Source organism: Cyprinus carpio, chromosome B10 (assembly GCF_018340385.1).
Source record: "Cyprinus carpio isolate SPL01 chromosome B10, ASM1834038v1, whole genome shotgun sequence".
Taxonomy (NCBI): Eukaryota; Metazoa; Chordata; class Actinopteri; order Cypriniformes; family Cyprinidae; genus Cyprinus; species Cyprinus carpio.
The window spans coordinates 10,920,916-10,939,230 of record NC_056606.1 but is presented as its reverse complement, the minus strand read 5'-3'; the positions used below and the strand labels follow the sequence as shown (position 1 = coordinate 10,939,230).

Below are 18,315 nucleotides of genomic sequence, written 5' to 3'. Positions count from 1 at the left end.
GCTTGCACACGATCTGCGCAACATCCATACGAAAATAGCCGAGCGCTGTCGAATGCGCTTCCGGAACTAGTCGAACACACCCGAGTGCTGCCGATATACATCCCGTCGATTGGATCGAGAGTGAATGTAGCATCCTTTTCCTAGTTTTGAAAGGGAAGAATCGGTGGGCGATTTCGGATAAAATGCCGTCGCTCTTATTCTGTGGGCCGAAGCTGGCCGCCTGTGGGATCGTGTTAAGCACCTGGGGTGTCATTATGCTGGTAAGGATTATAACCATCGTGACATTGCTAGCTAGCTGTAGCTACAACGACAGGAATATTCTAACAAATATTGCTGTGTTTAGATCTTTTTTTTTTTTCTTTTTTTTTTGATAGAAAAGGGCATACATTTATAATAACTGTGCATAAACAGATTTGTTCAGTCATGTATTTATCTGCTGAATATACCAGGAGCTTGATATGAGCAATAACAGCAGGTGTTGGGATCATGGGATGTACGTTAACGTTAAAGGCCTAAATAGCTATTCTTAACCGATTTGGCATGACATTTTTTAACATTTTCTTTCTTTTCTTTTTCTTTGTGCGTGTGTATTTTAATAGACATTTATTGGGTTTCAATATCCATAATTAATTCCACCGAATGTCGTAATATTGAATATTAATAAAAATCCTGTTATGATGGTTTTTTCCAGTCAATGTTGGGAATTTTCTTCAGTGCGAAATCTGCTGTGCTGATCGAAGATGTTCCTTTTACTGAGGAAGACATCCGTGAAGAGTAAGTTACTATCCCCCATCTCTAAATATTAATGTTGTCATGTTCTAGAGAGGTATCTGATCAAATATATTTAGACAATTTACCTTTTGGGGGTCAGAAGGATTTTTTATTTATTTATTTTTTTGACCCAGCAAGGACACATCCATTTTATTAAAAGTGACTGTAAAGACATTTATAATGAGATGAAAATATATATATATATATATTTCAAATAAATGCTGTCCTTTAATAATAACAATAAGAATTGTTTTTTGAGCCAAATCAGAATATTAGAATGATTTCTGAAGGATCATGTGACTGGAGCAATAACTGCTGAAAATTCAGCTTTGACATCACAGGAATAAATTTCATATTAAAATATATTCAAATAGAAAATAGTTCTCCTAAGTTGTGATATTTAACAATATAATTGTATATTTAATCAAATAGATGCAGCCTTGGTGATCATAAGAGACTAATTTCAACAGCGTTACTAACTTACCGACCCCAAATTTTTGAATGGTAGTGTATAATAGACAATGTATCATTTCTACATGCAGATGTTTACTTGTGAACTTTATCTTCAACAGCAAGAATCCACCGCAGAACATTTACGGACTCTACAACCAAGTTGGCATCAACTGCTTCATTGCTGCTGCCATCTACGTAGGTGTTGGCGCTGTGTCTCTGTGTCAGGTTCGCCTTAACAAGCGCCAGGAGTACATGGTCACATAAACCCAAACAATTTCAAATTCAGCAGCAATTATTCATAATTATTTATTTTTAAAAGACTTACATTGTCTTAAATGGATATATTTGGCTGGTCAAAATCTAAACACTAGATATACTGATAATGTAATGAATACAAATTGAAATAATTATGTAAAACAGTATATATGCACAGATACATGCATGTTATGTGTTATATTTTTCAGAGATATTCAGATCTTTGGCTCCACATTCCCTATGACATAAACAAAACTAGCAGAAGGTCTTTAATAGTTTAATAGTCCATATGATAGTTGGAGGTGTTCATGTAGAATGTGTGTATGTTTGAGTTTTTCTTTTTTCTTTTTGAATTTCAGTATTTAAAAATATGTGTGGTAATATAAATGTCTATGATTTTATTGAATTACACCCTGCAACACTTGTGCTGTACACTTGATATTATCACATGTGATGAACAACGTAAAATATGTGAATGGAGAGTCTTATGTTCCCTTCAATAAAATACTAATGAAAAAAAAAAAACATTTATTGTTCTTTTGTCAAACTATAAAAAAAGAAAAAATAAAACAAATAAAAAATCAAAGTAAAAAAAAAAAAATGAAACATATAAAAAACTGAAACATTTAAATCACTGAGTTTGTCAAACAAAATTACTTTAGATTATGAAGAACAAAAAGCGTTGTTGGCTTGTGGATGGTATTCAGAAAGGTTCTAATGCATGTAGATACTTATAAAGTCAGCTGGCAGCTATTACAATGCAACAGTCCATTTAATATGTCCTTATGTCTGCGGATCAAGCATTGTCTCGCAGGTGTGTCCCAGCTCTCCCAATTTGACACGGGCATATTCTGCACGGTTTAGGGCCATCTGACAGTCCTTTCTGGCCGAGTATGTCGATCCCTCATGAGGCTGACCTGTTGCCACTAACTCAAAATAACAGAAAGGAAGAGAAAGAAAAAAGAAAAAAAGAAGTTAGTGCATCACATTACAGAGGTAGTCATATAGAGGTTTCCTCCAGTTCTATATGTTTTATACATGTATACAGCATTATTGGATAGATAGATAGATAGATAGAAAGATAGATAGATAGACAGACAGACAGATGTGAACACACGTACACACCTGTGTCAGGTAGCGGATCTGTGCACTCAGTTCACTCTCAACTCTGTTTATGGAGGTCTGGAACTGGTTTAGCTGTCGGTCTAATAAACTGGCATTGGCCTTTTCTTTAGAAAGCTCCAGCACGATCGTTCCTGAAAGACAGACTGTTACTATTCAATTTGTGTACTTGAATAAACAAACAAAATGCTAAATAGTATCACTGTAAAGCTGTAAATATCAGGTTTAAATATGTATATTTGTGTCAGTCACAAAACTCATAATTTAATGTAAAACAACAAATCAATCAACTTAATCCAGTTTGCTGGTCTCCCAGTCTGGCCTAGATGCTCTGTTTACTGATTTTAAAAGGGTATTCCTCGAATGACCAGCTAAAACCAGCTTGGCTAGTCTAGGACTTTAGTAACCATCTATCTTGTGCTGGTTTTTAGCTTCTTTTCGTCAGCAGGGATGTCAGTTCTGTATGTTTTATCATATTTAATACTATTTCGTCATGATTTAAAGACAATGCAATCACAATCCAAATCCCAGAATTTGACAGTGTCTGAATAAATATGTGACCCTGGATCACAAAACCAGTCATAAGTAGCACAGGTATATTTGTACCAATAGCAAAAAATACATTGTATGGGTCAAAATGATCGATTTTTCTTTTATGATAAAAATCATTAGGATATTAACTAAGGATTATGTTTCACATAGATATTTTGTAAATTTCCTACATTAAAAAAATATTAAAACTTACTTTTTGATTAGTAATATGGTTTGCTAAGAACTTAATTTGGACAACTTTAAAAGTGATTTTCTAAATATTTTGATTTTGTTACACCCTCAGATTCCAGTAAAGTTCATTTATTTCAGTAATTCAACTCAAATTGTGAAACGCGTGTATTAAATAAATTCAATGCACACAGACTGAAGTAGTTTAAGTCTTTGGTTCTTTTAATTGTGATGATTTTGGCTCACATTTAACAAAAACCCACCAATCTCAACAAATTAGAATATGGTGACATGCCAATCAGCTAATCAACTCAAAACACCTGCAAAGGTTTCCTGCGCCTTCAAAATTGTCTCTCAGTTTGGTTCACTAGGTTACACAATCATGGGGAAGACTGCTGATCTGACAGTTGTCCAGAAGACAATCATTGACACTCTTCACAAGGAGGGTAAGCCACAAACATTCATTGCCAAAGAAGCTGGCTGATCACAGAGTGCTGTATCCAAGCATGTTAACAGAAAGTTGAGTGGAAGGAAAAAGTGTGGAAGAAAAAGATGCACCACCAACCGAGAACCCTACCATATGAGGATTGTCAAGCAAAATCGATTCAAGAATTTGATTAAACTTCACAAGGAATGCACTGAGGCTGGGGTCAAGGCATCAAGAGCCACCACACACAGATGTGTAAAGGAATTTGGCTACAGCTGTCATATTCCTCTTGTTAAGCTACTCCTGAACCACAGACAACGTCAGAGGCGTCTTACCTGGGCTAAGGAGAAGAAGAAATGGACTGATGCCCAGTGGTCCAAAGTCGTCTTTTCAGATGAGAACAAGTTTTGTATTTCATTTGGAAACCAATGTCCTAGAGTCTGGAGGAAGGGTGGAGAAGCTAAAAGTTGCTTGAAGTCCAGTGTTAAGTTTCCACAGTCTGTGATGATTTGGGGTGCAATGTCATCTGCTGGTGTTGCTCCATTGTGTTTTTTAAAAACCAAAGTCACTGCACCCGTTTACCAAGACATTTTGGAGAACTTCATGCTTCCTTCTGGTGACCAGCTTTTTGAAGATGCTGATTTAATTTTCCAGCAGGATTTGGCACCTGCCCACACTGCCAAAAGCACCAAAATTAGCTTAAATGACCATGGTGTTGGTGTGCTTGATTGGCCAGCAAACTCACCAGACCTGAACCCCATAGAGAATCTATGTGTATTGTCAAGAGGAAAATGAGAATCAAGAGACCAAAAAAAAAAATGCAGATGAGCTGAAGGCCACTGTCAAAGAAACCTGGGCTTCCATACCACATCAGCAGTGCCACAAACTGATCACCTCCATGCCACGCCGACTTGAGGCAGTAATTAAAGCAAAAGGAGCCCCTACCAAGTAATGAGGACATGTACAGTAAATGAACATACTTTCCAGAAGGCCAACAACTTTTTTTTTATTTTTTTTGGTCTTATGAAGTATTCTAATTTGTTGAGATAGTGAATTGGTGGGTTTTTGTTAAATTTGAGCCAAAATCATCATAATTAAAAGAACCAAAGACTTAAACTACTTCAGTCTGTGTTCACTGAATTTATTCAATACACGAATTCACAATTTGAGTTGAATTACTGAAATAAATGAACTTTTCCACGACATTCTAATTTACTGAGATGCACCTGTATATCCAGAGTCATTGCTGAAGTTAAATCCATGCATACATTTATGAAGTGACAAACCTGCGCTCTGCAACACTAAAGCTATCTCTTTCTCCACATCTTCTAACGCCCTCAGCCTGTCGTTAGCCATTCCGAACACACAACCTTCAGAAAAAAAGAGAAAATAAGTATCAACATACAAAATACAAGCGCTCAACTCAGAATGATCAACAACGGCGGACAAACACGCGCGCGCGCTTTAGCAATACAGCAGTTTGCTGAAAAATTCTAAACACACTTCAATAATCTCTACGTTTGAAAACTAAATTACTTACATCCAGTCTATAATGATGCACCGTAACTAAATTATACGAGATATTCTGTCACTGCAGCACACAAAGCGCTCTCAGTGTGTAGCGAACTACGGAAGCCGCAGAAGAACACAATAACAGAACGCGAAACCCGCTGACTGCGTTAGAGAAAACTAAACATGGATGATGTTTAACTAGTAATTAAAGCCATTTGCGAAACATCTTGAGAAAATCTTCAAAAGAAATTAGTTATCTAGGACTGCACGTAATATCTAATGTGAAAACGCTGTAATAATAAATTAGATAAGAGTGTAAAATAAGTGATTTGTCCAGCTGAGTTCCACCACAGATCATGGAGTCCTGGAAGAGTCACGTGCGGGCAGAGCTGTTTCACAGAGACTGCAGGCAGAGAGATCCTTTCTCTGGCCTGTTTGACAAGGGTGAGTTTTATTACAGGTGCTATCAAATGTACAGAAACAAGCAATCAGTAGTGATTAAGTAATGACTGGATGCTCTGACAGTGTCCAGGCTGGAGGAAATGCTGACTTTTCACATGAAACTCAGGTAAGACACACAATGCCTGACACCTATTTAGTACTGATTTGATTTCTTGATTTATTGGAATAGATTATGCATATAACCTGATACATGCTCTTGCTATACATTTAAATTTATTGTTTTGTTCACTGTCATATTTGACTCAGTTCCAAAGATAATGGAAGTTCCAGATGCCCAGATGAAGGCGGCACCCTTTATTTGAGAGTGAATGAGCTGGAATTTCTTAATCAACAGGTGAGAGTAATATTTATAACAATAAACATAAGTAATAAACTGCCTTATTGCTAAAACTAATATTTTATTTCCTGCTAGATCTTGAGATTTTGTTCATAACGTTTTTTTGTATATTTAACTAAGGTTTAAGTTACTTAATCTAAATGAAATTTATTTTTACCTTCTTTTGTTTCTGAGCATATTAAGCCATTAACTGAGACTTTTAATAGATTTGTTCCAACATTAATTCCCAATATATATTCTGATGCAAATTTGGAATAATGAAATAAGTCTCTTATGCTTAACAAGGCTGCATTTATTCAATCAAAAATACAGTGAAGAACTGTGAAATATTATTACAGTTAAAGTAACTTTAATATTAGAATATATTTTCCTCCTTCAGTGTCACATGATCCTTCAGAATTCATTCTTATATGCTGATTTGCTACTCTGCAAACATTTATTTTCTTAGTATAATCAGTGTTAAAAACTGTTGTGCTGCCTAATATTTTGGTGTAAACCCTGACACACTACTATTCAATAGTTTGGGGGGAAAAAGTAAAAAAAATAAATTACACTTTTATTCAACAAGCATGCATTAAATTGATCAAAACTGACAACAAAGACATTTATAAGGTTACATGACTTCTGTTTCAAAGAAATTCTGTTCTTTTGAACATTATTCCTTAAAAAAATTCTGAAATAATGTATCAGTTTCCACAGTCTATCACTAATACTAACGATGGAATATCCTTCCTCTTCTCTTTATTCTAGCTCAAGGAGAAAATCTCAGATCTGACTAGCAATGTATACCTGAAGGAGGCAGAGTTACAATACTGTCACTCACAGTAGGTCAAACACATCCTGAAAAAGATGACAAAGTCATCAAGAGAAGGAGTCCTAATAGGCCTTTGTGTCTTATTGCCATAGAGTTGTCCGCTACAGGGCCGAAGCGGTTGTATTGGCCCAGGGGGCTTCCAGTCTGAAGGCTGAACTAGATGAATACGGTTATCAGCTGGAGTGTCAATCAAAGGAACTGACAGCACTGAGACTGGAGCACAGCTCACTGAGAGAGGAGCTGACGGCCGCAAACCTCCAGAACGAGCAGCTCCTCGACCGCTGGTTAGAGGAGAAGAAAGAGGAGGCCGAGAGGATTAATAAATATAACGCAACACAAGAAAGGTGAATGGAATTCTATTAATATTTCATTACTGTTTCCTCAATGACTTTGCACATTGTTTTGCGATTAATTTATCGTCCACTAGATGGCAACGTTTGGCAGGTCGACTGAGGAAGCGGCATCGTGTCAGATCTCGCGCAGTGTGTGCAGACGACAAACCGACGGACACCAAAACTCAGAGACCTCCTTCTTAGGACTTGATTATCTATGGATGTTAATTTGACGGTTTTTGGCAATTTTTCTATGCTTTTGGAGATAATTACACACACACGCACGATAGTAAGTACACCTGAGAGCAAACACGCTGGATTTTCTTGCTGTTAATATTCTTAACATCCATAACAGTAACTCAGACATGTTGTATTTCTATTAGTTTTATTTTAGAAAATTAAATAAAAATTCAGTTTTAAGAGAAAAATAAAATGGCAAACAGTGTATTCTGTATGTATGAAATTTGTAATAACACAACTACTTTCCTTTCTCCTGAGGGATGTTAAATTTCTATACATTTACTTTTTTTAAAACCAATGCAGCAGTCAAACAAATTAAAAGCACTTTCATATATTTACATCCTGCAGTAAAACAATATGTGCTCAATCGCATATGATCCTCACAGCAGCACTGAGAAACATGCACAGCCCATGTCCACGAAACCATCCATCTGTCCAAACTGTACATAGATCACATGACCGTCTCTGTAAAGTAATAAATATGGAGCATATTTCACCATCTTTACAAACTGGCTTGCCGTCCATGACATAAGAGCTGGCACAATATGAGATATAATTTTCACATGCTTACGCAAAAATGTACGAAATTCCCTGGAATCCCTTCCTTCATTAGCTTTTCAAATGTATATTAATAAGTCTTTTACTTTTCTCCAGTTTTCAGTAAAATACCCCAATACTGCTTCTGTCGTAATGAGATGAGAATCGTTTCATTGTTACACCCTTTAGGAGATGAGCTGCACAATCTGATGAGAAGCGTTTCTGCTCTTGATGAACGAGATGATAAATTCAGCAGTCCTCTTCCTTGTCGATTATTCCTTTTAACCGCAAGCGAGCAAAGTCCTCAAATACAATGTCGTCATCTGGGGTTAAACTGCTGCTAGAAAGAGTAACATGGAAAACAAAGCTTAAGACAAGAGATAAATACAAACGTGATCATTGTGCTTTGTTCATATTTAAAAAGACTTACTTTGTGTCGAACTCTATCAAGTTGGTGTCAATTGGTGGATCCAACATTGGAGCAGCTGTTGAACAACAAAAGTATTATTAAGTGACTTAACGAAGGAGATCCTGTTACACTTCCATGTAGCCTATTTAGTGCAATTAATGTTTTTTTTTTGCTTTTTTTATCATTACTTGGCACAAACCTGAGGTTGAATGTAAAAAGGTGGAATCTGTGGGTTTTTGATGCATTAAGACAAAAGGCAGTTCCACTGAGACGTCCCTGTATGAAAAAAAAAAACAACTCTGCCGTCATTTGAAATACTTGATGTGCAATACTTGGTGTGCAAGAGCTTAGAAGAAAGATGAATCTCTCATGAACTGTCTAGGCCATATTTCACTCCAAATATTAATATTGCTCTTCTTTTGAACTTTCTATTTATCAAAAAATAAGCAAATCAGCATATAAAAATTATTTCTCATGTGACACTAAAGACTGGAGTAATGGCTTCTGAAAATTCAGCATTGACATTGCAGGAATGAATTACAGTACATTTTAAAAGACATTAAAATAGAAAACATTTTAAATTGTAATAATTCACAATATTACTGTTTTTACAGTATTTTAAATCAAATAAATGCAGCCTTGGAAAGCATTTAAAACATTAAAAAACCTTACCAACCCCTTTTTTTACCGTAATGTATATTGTACAAACAGAAAAGCTACTGTAGAACCATAATGATTTTTTGAATTTTTTTTGAAAGTTCATCACAATTAAGCCCCATTCACTTCCATTATTAAGCGTCTCACTGTAACCATGATATTTTACACTTTTTTTTATTTTTTACCACTTTTTTTATACATTACTGAAAATAAAATCTCAATCTTAAAAATAGTAATTAAAAAAAAAATAACTCATAACTGTCTTTGTAAAGGAATAAACATACATATGAAGGCTTTCAAAAATATATATATATAATCTGACCATTATCATTTGTCAAGTTTAATGTTTCAGCTGGTTTCATCATGTGAAAAATATTTTTATTTTTTTTATTTTAAAAAATAATGTGTGTATAAATTTAAGTACAACTGTAAATATACATCATTCTAGTAGTATTTGTTTTACATACATTATTTTAGTATTAAAAAAAAATCTATACAGGATGATTTTCCTTAGTGTAATAAAGAGGCCCAAAACAGGAATTATTTACATTATAAAATGTCTTTCTTCAGATTTAGAGATAAAACATGACCTAGATTCATCCATACATGCGGTTTCATGTGTGTTAAGGTTAGTGCTCTACCACTATGGATATCAGATAGGAAACATCAAGGTAAAGTTGAGCAGAGCATTGAACACCATGCAGATCTCCATCGAAGGACCAACCAAGAGACACTACAGCAAGACACCAGAATGCACAATGTGTATTTACCTCTCCAGCAAGCTGCTTAAAAGCCTGACGCAAGAGACAGATGGAAGGGAAGGAAACAGACAGAAAGAGAGACATAAAACAATGGGAGAATGACTAAATGATTTGATAACCAGAACGAAGCAGCACAGAGAGGCGAGGGTTCAGGGAGAGAATATAAAACACAAGGCTCACAGCATCCTGCAAAATTTGAACAGCTAAGCACAGCACGCTAGTTGAAGCACCACCACTGAAAATATCAAACTGAAAAAAAAGTTAATGTCAACCTCACAAACTGACTATTGTGAATATCCACAGAGAACTGACACAGTGTCTATAGGACAGGTGAATCATATTGTGAATCTTGTGCACATACACACACAATGAATTATATGTGACATTTAATCTCTAAACCAACGGCAACATCTAGCAGTCCTTAATATTTGTGGACAGTTACAGACCAATCAAAACTGCTCCCCAGTGTGTGACTGACTGTAGAGAGGAAGCAGGTGACTCACCCTCCACGGGAGACCACCAGCTTGACTTTGACCCGATAGGACACCAGGACACCCAGAACTTCCTTGTTACTCACATCTTTCACACTGCAGGCAAACACACAAACAGAATCAGTCAATCGACTCTTCATCCTTTGAAGAATTGAAATCAACACAAAACTCACTTCTGCAATGTGACATACTGTGAAACAAGAAATTCATCTGTTTTTCACTGATGAACCACACACAACAAGGCAATGAAATTGTATTAAAAAATTAAAAGGGTTATTTTTGTACACTATATATCAAAATGATTTCTGACGGATCATTTGACACTGAAGACTAGGGAAATGATACTTAAAATTGAACTGATGCCATAGGAATAAATTATACTTTAAAATATATTAAACATTAAATTGTAATATTTTAAAATATAACTGTCTTTTAACTGTATTTTTGAGCAAATATATGAAAACTTGGTGAGAATAAGGAGACTTATTTCAAAAACATAAAAAAAATTTTTTACCAACCCCAATGTTTTGAATGGTAGAGTAACAGTAGTAAAATTCAAAGTATGTAACTTGCATTTTGTTAATATTTTAATTTCTTTACTTGCTTGACTTTTTTTTTTTTTTTTTGCACATACGCCTGTATGTTTTAAATAAGATAATATGGGCCAGATTTACTAACAGCTTGCGCCAGCGCAAAACGTCTTTTAGCATTAAAATAGTACTGTCAGGATTTACTAAAGATGCGCAGTGAAGAAGTAGCGCTGTATGCATTTGTAGGAGTTTCTCTTTCAAACTCAAAATTTATGGGAGGAGAGTATTAAAATAAACCATGCAACAGGATTTACTAACGTTTGCACTCATCAAATTACTGGTATTTGCACAATAAAGCATGTCATAAAGTAGGTGGTAATTCGGCTACTCTTGGTATGGAAATGATCTGGCTGCGTCTGTGTTCTTTAATGTGTGCATTGTTAGTAAATCACCCGCAGAATTTTCCCTCCCATCAGCACTTTTACAGAATTGCACACTAACACTAATTTGCCCTGTTTAGTAAATCTGGCCCTAAGTTGCATTTTGTAATTCTACAAAATTCCAATTTTATAAGGAAATAAATAGGTGTTTTTCATGGTAACAACTGAGCATATGGTTAAAATGTGGTGATAAAGTACAGCAATACTCACATAGTACTGGACGCCAGGTTGGTGTCCTCATGTTTGAGTTTTCCGTCCAGCGCCAGTCCTCTCTTCTCTCGATTGTTGTTGAGAGTGGGTGTAAGTGTGTACACTTTACAAAAAGTAGAGCTGGATGCCACCTGATCACTGCAGGATGCAAAGACAGAACAAATACATATCATTACCCATGTACACATCATTTCAAAGTCAGCAAACAGACTAAAGACGACAACATGTTTGGGCAGGTTTGTTTTCTTAATGACATCTCAACGATTAATCTAGAATATTAAACAACTAAAAGTTCAGATAAAGAATAATTTCTATATAGTCTAAACTTACTCTGCCTCTATCTGAGCCACTGGACATTTGTACTGTGCTGTACTGAAGAGACAGATATCAGCATACTGTCGTACTGCAGAGACACAAATGGAAACAGTACTGTAAGAATAAGTACACAGATCATAGATGATGAAAGCGATATGAAAATGTCAAACTATGTACAGCAATTAAAGGGATACTGGGTGTAACTCACCTGATATTTTAACCCTTTTGACAGTCTTGGTTGAGTTATTGGTGACATGGACGTTAACACTGATGGGTTCCCCATGGTAATACAGCTGTGAGAGAAAAATTGAGGTTATTTATTTCTTACTAGCACTGATCTGTGTAAACCTTCACAACGTATTGAAAATGTGTAGTGCTGTCAAACAATTATTCGCAGTTAACTGCATCCAAAAAAAAAGTTTGCATTTACATAATATATATCATAATACATAATATTTATTTTGTATATAAAAGTAGACACACACATGCATTTACAAATTAAATTTTTTTTTAATATTTTTATATAAAATATTTAATTTATTTATAATATAAATTGTGTATAAATATAAACATGTAAATATCTTTAAAATATAACAAACAATATCAACACACTTAAACAAATAAAAACACAAAAAACAAACAAAAATAATTTTAGATTCAAACAATCGCGATTAATCATTTGAAAGCACTAAAAATCTGTCTATGATTTACTAAATTCCTTTGTCTTCATAACTCATGATTGCTCAAAAACTTATTGCACAAATTTATGCAACCAACATATTTATTTGTAACAAAAGAACATGAAAACAACATAGATATTACTCCATTTTCAAACAAAACTAATTCATTTTAATTGCATAAATGTTCACTTTCTATCAAAAAAATGGATTTTTGACACCTTAAGCTATTCCATACGTATCCAAATCCAAAATCATCTTTTTAAATGGTTGACTCCTCCGGGTCAAATGGGCCCTAATGTGTTATGAGGGTTAAACCGTATGATACCTCTTTATCTAGTGAAGCCTCTAGGTGTAAAGACCGGTCTGACATGAGGAAACTCCTCGTTGTTTCCACCATCGGCTGTGGGCCGGGTTTCTCCGGAGCATACTGGACTTTGCGTATCACTAGACGCACTGAATTCCTGTAGGGGAAGAAATAAGCTTCAGATAAGACCTTAACTCTTTTCTAATCTCTTTTACACTGAAAACAAATGATTTTGGACAGGAAATTGTAAATAATCAAACCTTTTGTGGTTCTTCTCTTCCATCGTTTTGGCACAGAAAGCCCTGATCTCAAAATCCACACCACAGGCCTGGAGTGAGAAAGACGGAGGTGAACAAAGGACAAGTTCACCAAAGCTTCACAAACAGGATGTGTGCAAAATTGGGTGACAAATCTGTAGGTGTTAGATGGTGTTTGTTGTGTTAAAATGAGCCTTGTATGAGTGATAATACCTTTCCTGTGTCCTCAGGCCCAGGCTGCAGAGTAACAGAGCATGGCAAGTTTTGTGGTATCTGAAAAACAAGAATATATCAGATACATTAGAATGTATCTGATCAAGTACTTCCTATTTAAAAAAAAAAAAAGTACATTAAAGTTAACGTAACATACCATACCAATATTTATTTTCACCTTATAACTGATAAATGGCCAATATTATAAATTCATATTATTTTGTCTTAGTAAATAAAATAAAAACAGAAATTCTACTATTTTCATGTAATGTAATGACTAATTTTTAAAGTGTACACTATTTTCTCTTAAATCACAACATAAAATAATAATTAGAAAGCAAAAACTAAAAAAACAACATTAAATAAAAAAAAATATAAGAATCAAAAAACCCTCAAAAAAAATGTAGTTGAAGTTAGAAACTCACACTGAAATGGAAAGGATAGGCATTCTGTCCTAGTTTCTTCAAAAGCCTCTCCTGCAGACGACTGTTGGGCTTGGAATCCTCTGGAATGGGAGGATAGGCCTGAAAAGTGTAGATGTAAAGATCTTTTCGGAAGGAGAGCCCTAGAACGTCAAGGTCCTCACGGCCATACCGGAAAGCACAGGTTAAGGTCACAAATACTGGAGGAAAAACAAAGAAAGTTTGAGAGATTATTACAGAAACACCAGAAGTGTAGACATCATTTGCATATGATGTGAAGTACGCTGTCATAAAGTATAGAAAAACACTCCATATGAGATAAGCTTCAGTTCATCAACTGGAAAACCAAACAGTAGGGATGCACGATATATTGGTATCATATAATTTAATTGTGCATGCTCATTTCCTTGTATTTACATTACCTTTGCCATCATTTAATGCTCACTTGCAAGTTTAAAAAGTCTAATTTAATTATACTGTTGTAATTTTTAGATTATAAATCTCAAAATAAATATCCATTTTTCATGCTGTACATTATAATGTTGAAATGCAGACATTCTAGCATCTAATTTACTGTTTTTTATTATTATCATTCAGATGCAATTTTAATATCTGCAGTTTACTGGTTACCAGCCCTTACATTTTTCCCCAAGCGCCGCAGCATAAATGCCTGCCCACTGCTCCGGGTGTGTGTTCACGGTGTGTGTGTGTTCACTGCTATGTGTGTGTGCACTTTGGATGGGTTAAATGCAGAGCACGAAATTCTGAGTATGGGTCACTAGACTTGGCTGTATGTCACTTCACGACAATAATTATTGACTTAAAGGTCTTGTCTGAAAAGTCTTTTCACTGATGAAAGCTTGGCCACCCCACTCAAAACTGCAGTTTTGTCCATTTTTTTTTTCTTGACTATAAATGCATTTATTAAGATGCGGAACCGCCATATTTCAAGGCATTCATACCAAAAAACAAAGACGCTATCTGGCTCACCTTTTCTATCTTTGAGATATTCAGGGTCGACCAGAATCACGCCATCTGTATCAGAAGTATATATGATTTATGTCAGTGAACTTACACTGGTAGACTTTCGCTTCTCCATTTAAATTCAACTGAACTGTTCATCTGAAACCACTAACCAACAGGGTCCACATGATCTAGATGGTCCACAAAATCTCTTTTCCCCAAATATACTGTAAGCTGTGAAAACAGACAAGGTTTAAACTACAACTTGTGGAAACCAAAACTGTGTCTCTGTGATATATAAAAACATCTTACCTTGCAATTTGGACTGGACTTCTTGAATACCCTTCAAAATAAGAGATATGAGCAGATGAATAAATCACAGACATTATCAATGCTGATCTTTTGTAAATGTAGGTGGGAACATTTTAAAGTAAAGCGGATGGCAAGAGCAAACAAATGGTGGAGCAACAAATGGCATGCTGGGAGAACTAGTTTGCTTGCAAAGCCCAGTATTACTACAATCATGCTGACAATATTAATAATACTAAGTTTTACTAAATAAGCAGAAAGAGCAGTATGAGAATGTTTGCACTGACCCTAAATTAAGTTACATGGGCAGCTGTTGTTAGCTGCCAGGCTATGCTACATGCATGCTAAAGTATGAACTGACTTCTGATTAAACAAATGCAAATGCTTAATACATATTTCTAACACAATTATATATACAAAACATTTTTAATATAATAAACGTGCACATTAAGTGCTGTTTCTCCATCATGTTCAGTCATCCTATTCATCCACGTCCATTTACAGTCCAGCTTCAATTAGCTTTCCTATTGTTCGCTTTATAATTTCAACAATAATGATACCAGACAAAATTAATTTGAGGTCTGAAGCTTTAAAAAACACTCACCTGGTGCCTGCCTTGTCCCCCATAATGAGGGAGAATTTGGCAGTGGAGATTTGTGGAGAAAAACACACAGCTCTGGCACACTGAGTGTAAACAGCAGCAGCTCCTGTAGCTGGCGGTGGGCGGAGCTACCGTTGGGTCACGTGATCTGACACTCGGAGAGCGTACAACCAAAGAAATACATTATTTATTTAATACCACTGAACTATCGCTTCTAGTCTATTTAATTAATTATATTAAGTGTATTCTTTATGTATTAATTATATTATGCTATTAATAATATATACTATGTATAATACAAAATAATTATAGCATAATACTAGGCTATATATTATTTATGTTATATAAATCAATTATTTAAGTCTTTTTTCCCAAATTAAAATGCACAGCATAGTTTGTGTAACAGAAGTGAGGTACTAGAGCTCATCCGTGCTTTGATAACACAGGGGGTCAAACATGTCATATTTTGATGTATTACTATACAGTGGCAGTGTGGGATGATATCAAAGGAGAGATATTTTCTCTGAGAGGTTTTCCCTGTATCTGTCAGTGTAATATCTCCACAATCATTATTTGGTTGGGCCTTTAATGTGGTAAAATCTTGTTTGTCTTTATAATGGGGAAGTTTTTCTCCTAACCATAAGGTTGTGGGTTCGAGTCTCGGGCCAGCAATACCACGACTAAGGTGCCCTTGAGCAAGGCACCGAACCCCCAACTGCTCCCCAGGTGCCGCAGCATAAATGGCTGCCCACTGCTCCGGGTGTGTGTTCACGGTATGTGTGTGTGTTCACTGCTGTGTGTGTGCACTTTGGATGGGTTAAATGCAGAGCACGAAATTCTGAGTATGGGTCACCATACTTGGATGTATGTCACTTTCACACTTCACTTTCACTTCACTTAATTATAGCTTGAAGGGAGTAGCTTCACAGAACACTGTTGGTGTCACAACACATGCTGGTATAAAATGATGAGGGGATTTCTTTTTGCTTATGTTATCAGACTCAGCTGCATTATATGAGTACTGAGCTGAAGAGAGAAACAAACCATCCACTGTTTCATCATAAACTATGAAATCAAAAATCCATGCTTTGGTAAATCATAATTATGAGAGGGAAAAAAAAAGTCTACATTATGAGACTGTAAATTATAAGTACAACATAAAGTTGAAACTGTGGCATACTAAATCATAATTATGACATAAAATATCAGATTTTTAAATTAAAAATGTCATGTATTTTGTGTTTACACACCAATGAGCTTATTTGAAGGCAGAAATGAACATAAGCTCTCAAAATTATGAAATGACAAGAAGTCAACATGATGACAAAAATAAATTTTTTGACTTACAACTCATAGATATCAGAATATAATTGTAACTTTTTGTCTTATGACTTTTAATATTATAATTTTGCCACAATTATTACTTTTTGTCATAATTTCAACTTGAGCTTCTATACATCTAAATCATAAATACACTCTTATAACTGCTTGCCTGCTTTTATATTAAGTTGTACTGTAATATATATATCTGGATTATTTAGCAAAATCAGCATTTTATCTCACAGAGGCCATCAAGACATGGGTTATGAATCATTATTTTTAAATGTGCATTTGTTTTTTATTGATTTATCAGCCTTATTGGGAAGTAAGATTGGATATGTCAGGCCACTCAGCTTGCTTTTTTCTGGCCAGGTCTCAGAATGAAGTATTCCCCCTCCCCCTTAGCAACCTCAGACCAATAAAATAATTTGCTAAATATCAAGTACCCTTATGGTAACAGTTTGACATTCTTTGCAGTAATTGGCTGTTAACTTTTAAAGAGATAAGACACTCAAACCTTAAATGGCCCATTTTACCTGATGGTCCAATTTGCCTGATATCAGCCTACAGAAGTTTGATTAAAGGGAGAAAACACATATATCTAGTGCAACACCAAAAACAATTAAAATGCAGCACAGTGGAACACACAAAACAAAACAAAAAAATACAGGGAATGGGATTAAAAGGAAACTCCATCCTTTCCACCCTTATGCCATCATATATATATATATATATGTGTGTGTGTGTGTGTGTGTGTGTGTTTGTGTGTGTGTGACTTTCATTCAGATGAATCTTCATTTCATCAGATGAACACAAACAAAGAGTTTTAGAAAAAAAAAAAAAATGTCTCTCTTCATATAATGCAAGTATATGGGACATCCAAAAGTGACACTTCAAAAACTACACAAAGTAAATATGACAGTAACTCATAAAACCCCTATTGATGACGATAGACATGTTCAAGAAAAAAATATATATAAATACTAATATTTTAAACTTGACCATCTTACTACACTTTGTGTGGTTTCTGAAGTGGTCATGTTCCCTTGAATTATATGGACTGAAAATCTTTGCTTGTGTTCATCTGATGAAAGAAAGACATAAGCATCTGGGACGACATGAGGGTGAGGAAATGATGAGAGAATTTTCATTTTTGGGTGAACTATCCCTTTGAAAAGCAAGATGTGATGCAAAGGCTAGAAAAATATTCCAGACAGAATACAAAAATGTGTTGAACTAATGAGGAGAGTCATAGAATTAGAACATACAACATTAATGTTTTGAAAGGCCACTTTTTTCTGTTGTATATTCAACGTCACTGTCTAAAAGGATAATTAAACTTTTAATTGTTTATTTGGGGCATTTTGAAGTTTTTTCTCAGCAATTAATTATATTAATTAATGAGCAAATCATGTATATACATGTAAAAAATAACATAACTTTGCTACCTC

General features: G+C 35.0%; 4 protein-coding genes across 9 annotated transcripts; 2 read left to right on the top strand and 2 right to left on the bottom strand.

Annotated features, from left to right (window-relative positions):
* Positions 1-69: 69 nt before the first annotated feature.
* On the top strand, positions 70-2,004 carry LOC109052033 (ribonuclease kappa-B-like). Its single transcript, XM_019069512.2, has 3 exons — positions 70-260; positions 692-774; positions 1,344-2,004. The coding sequence occupies exons 1-3, from the start codon at positions 183-185 to the stop codon at positions 1,486-1,488; spliced, it is 306 nt and encodes a 101-aa protein (XP_018925057.1). The 5' UTR covers positions 70-182; the 3' UTR covers positions 1,489-2,004.
* A 96-nt stretch (positions 2,005-2,100) lies between these two features.
* On the bottom strand, positions 2,101-5,427 carry med11 (mediator complex subunit 11). 2 transcript variants are annotated; one of them, XM_019069509.2, is made up of 4 exons: positions 5,289-5,427; positions 5,035-5,118; positions 2,605-2,747; positions 2,101-2,406 (listed from the first exon to the last, which is right to left on the bottom strand). In XM_019069509.2, exons 2-4 carry the CDS (start codon positions 5,102-5,104, stop codon positions 2,263-2,265), a joined length of 357 nt encoding a protein of 118 aa, XP_018925054.1. In that variant the 5' UTR covers positions 5,105-5,118; positions 5,289-5,427; the 3' UTR covers positions 2,101-2,262. The 2 variants fall into 2 exon arrangements, with proteins under 2 accessions (XP_018925054.1, XP_018925056.1); XM_019069511.2 differs by having other exon boundaries at positions 2,605-2,735; positions 5,289-5,425.
* LOC109052022 (autophagy-related protein 16-1-like) lies at positions 5,428-7,447 on the top strand. The gene is made up of 6 exons (XM_019069500.2): positions 5,428-5,704; positions 5,786-5,828; positions 5,969-6,056; positions 6,810-6,883; positions 6,966-7,217; positions 7,301-7,447. Exons 1-6 carry the CDS (start codon positions 5,617-5,619, stop codon positions 7,407-7,409), a joined length of 654 nt encoding a protein of 217 aa, XP_018925045.1. The 5' UTR covers positions 5,428-5,616; the 3' UTR covers positions 7,410-7,447.
* A 131-nt stretch (positions 7,448-7,578) lies between these two features.
* On the bottom strand, positions 7,579-15,696 carry LOC109052010 (arrestin red cell-like). Of its 5 annotated transcripts, none has more exons than XM_019069485.2 (16): positions 15,548-15,696; positions 14,947-14,977; positions 14,808-14,868; positions 14,662-14,706; positions 13,675-13,871; positions 13,250-13,309; positions 13,040-13,107; positions 12,801-12,936; positions 12,004-12,088; positions 11,811-11,883; positions 11,481-11,618; positions 10,313-10,396; positions 9,819-9,842; positions 8,591-8,667; positions 8,413-8,467; positions 7,579-8,322 (listed from the first exon to the last, which is right to left on the bottom strand). In XM_019069485.2, exons 1-16 carry the CDS (start codon positions 15,568-15,570, stop codon positions 8,232-8,234), a joined length of 1,248 nt encoding a protein of 415 aa, XP_018925030.1. In that variant the 5' UTR covers positions 15,571-15,696; the 3' UTR covers positions 7,579-8,231. The 5 variants fall into 5 exon arrangements, 4 of the variants coding, with proteins under 4 accessions (XP_018925030.1, XP_018925031.1, XP_018925032.1 ...); XM_019069486.2 differs by having other exon boundaries at positions 7,579-8,319; XM_019069487.2 differs by lacking the exon at positions 9,819-9,842.
* Between the last annotated feature and the right edge of the window lie 2,619 nt (positions 15,697-18,315).

Excerpts from the sequence above, each read along its gene's own strand:
- LOC109052033 (XM_019069512.2), top strand. The coding sequence starts at position 183 with ATGCCGTCGCTCTTATTCTGTGGGCCGAAGCTGGCCGCCTGTGGGATC. Across the intron at positions 261-691 it reads CCTGGGGTGTCATTATGCTG|TCAATGTTGGGAATTTTCTT; the intron begins GTAAGGATTATA and ends GGTTTTTTCCAG. Across the intron at positions 775-1,343 it reads GAGGAAGACATCCGTGAAGA|CAAGAATCCACCGCAGAACA; the intron begins GTAAGTTACTAT and ends TATCTTCAACAG.
- LOC109052022 (XM_019069500.2), top strand. The coding sequence starts at position 5,617 with ATGGAGTCCTGGAAGAGTCACGTGCGGGCAGAGCTGTTTCACAGAGAC. Across the intron at positions 5,705-5,785 it reads CTCTGGCCTGTTTGACAAGG|TGTCCAGGCTGGAGGAAATG; the intron begins GTGAGTTTTATT and ends ATGCTCTGACAG. Across the intron at positions 5,829-5,968 it reads ACTTTTCACATGAAACTCAG|TTCCAAAGATAATGGAAGTT; the intron begins GTAAGACACACA and ends TATTTGACTCAG.
- med11 (XM_019069509.2), bottom strand. The coding sequence starts at position 5,104 with ATGGCTAACGACAGGCTGAGGGCGTTAGAAGATGTGGAGAAAGAGATA. Across the intron at positions 2,748-5,034 it reads TTTAGTGTTGCAGAGCGCAG|TCTGTCTTTCAGGAACGATC; the intron begins GTTTGTCACTTC and ends GAATAGTAACAG. Across the intron at positions 2,407-2,604 it reads AGATCCGCTACCTGACACAG|GTGGCAACAGGTCAGCCTCA; the intron begins GTGTGTACGTGT and ends TATTTTGAGTTA.
- LOC109052010 (XM_019069485.2), bottom strand. The coding sequence starts at position 15,570 with ATGGGGGACAAGGCAGGCACCAG. Across the intron at positions 11,884-12,003 it reads CAAAAGGGTTAAAATATCAG|TACGACAGTATGCTGATATC; the intron begins GTGAGTTACACC and ends GTGTCTCTGCAG. Across the intron at positions 9,843-10,312 it reads CTGGTGGTCTCCCGTGGAGG|GCTTTTAAGCAGCTTGCTGG; the intron begins GTGAGTCACCTG and ends CTCTTGCGTCAG.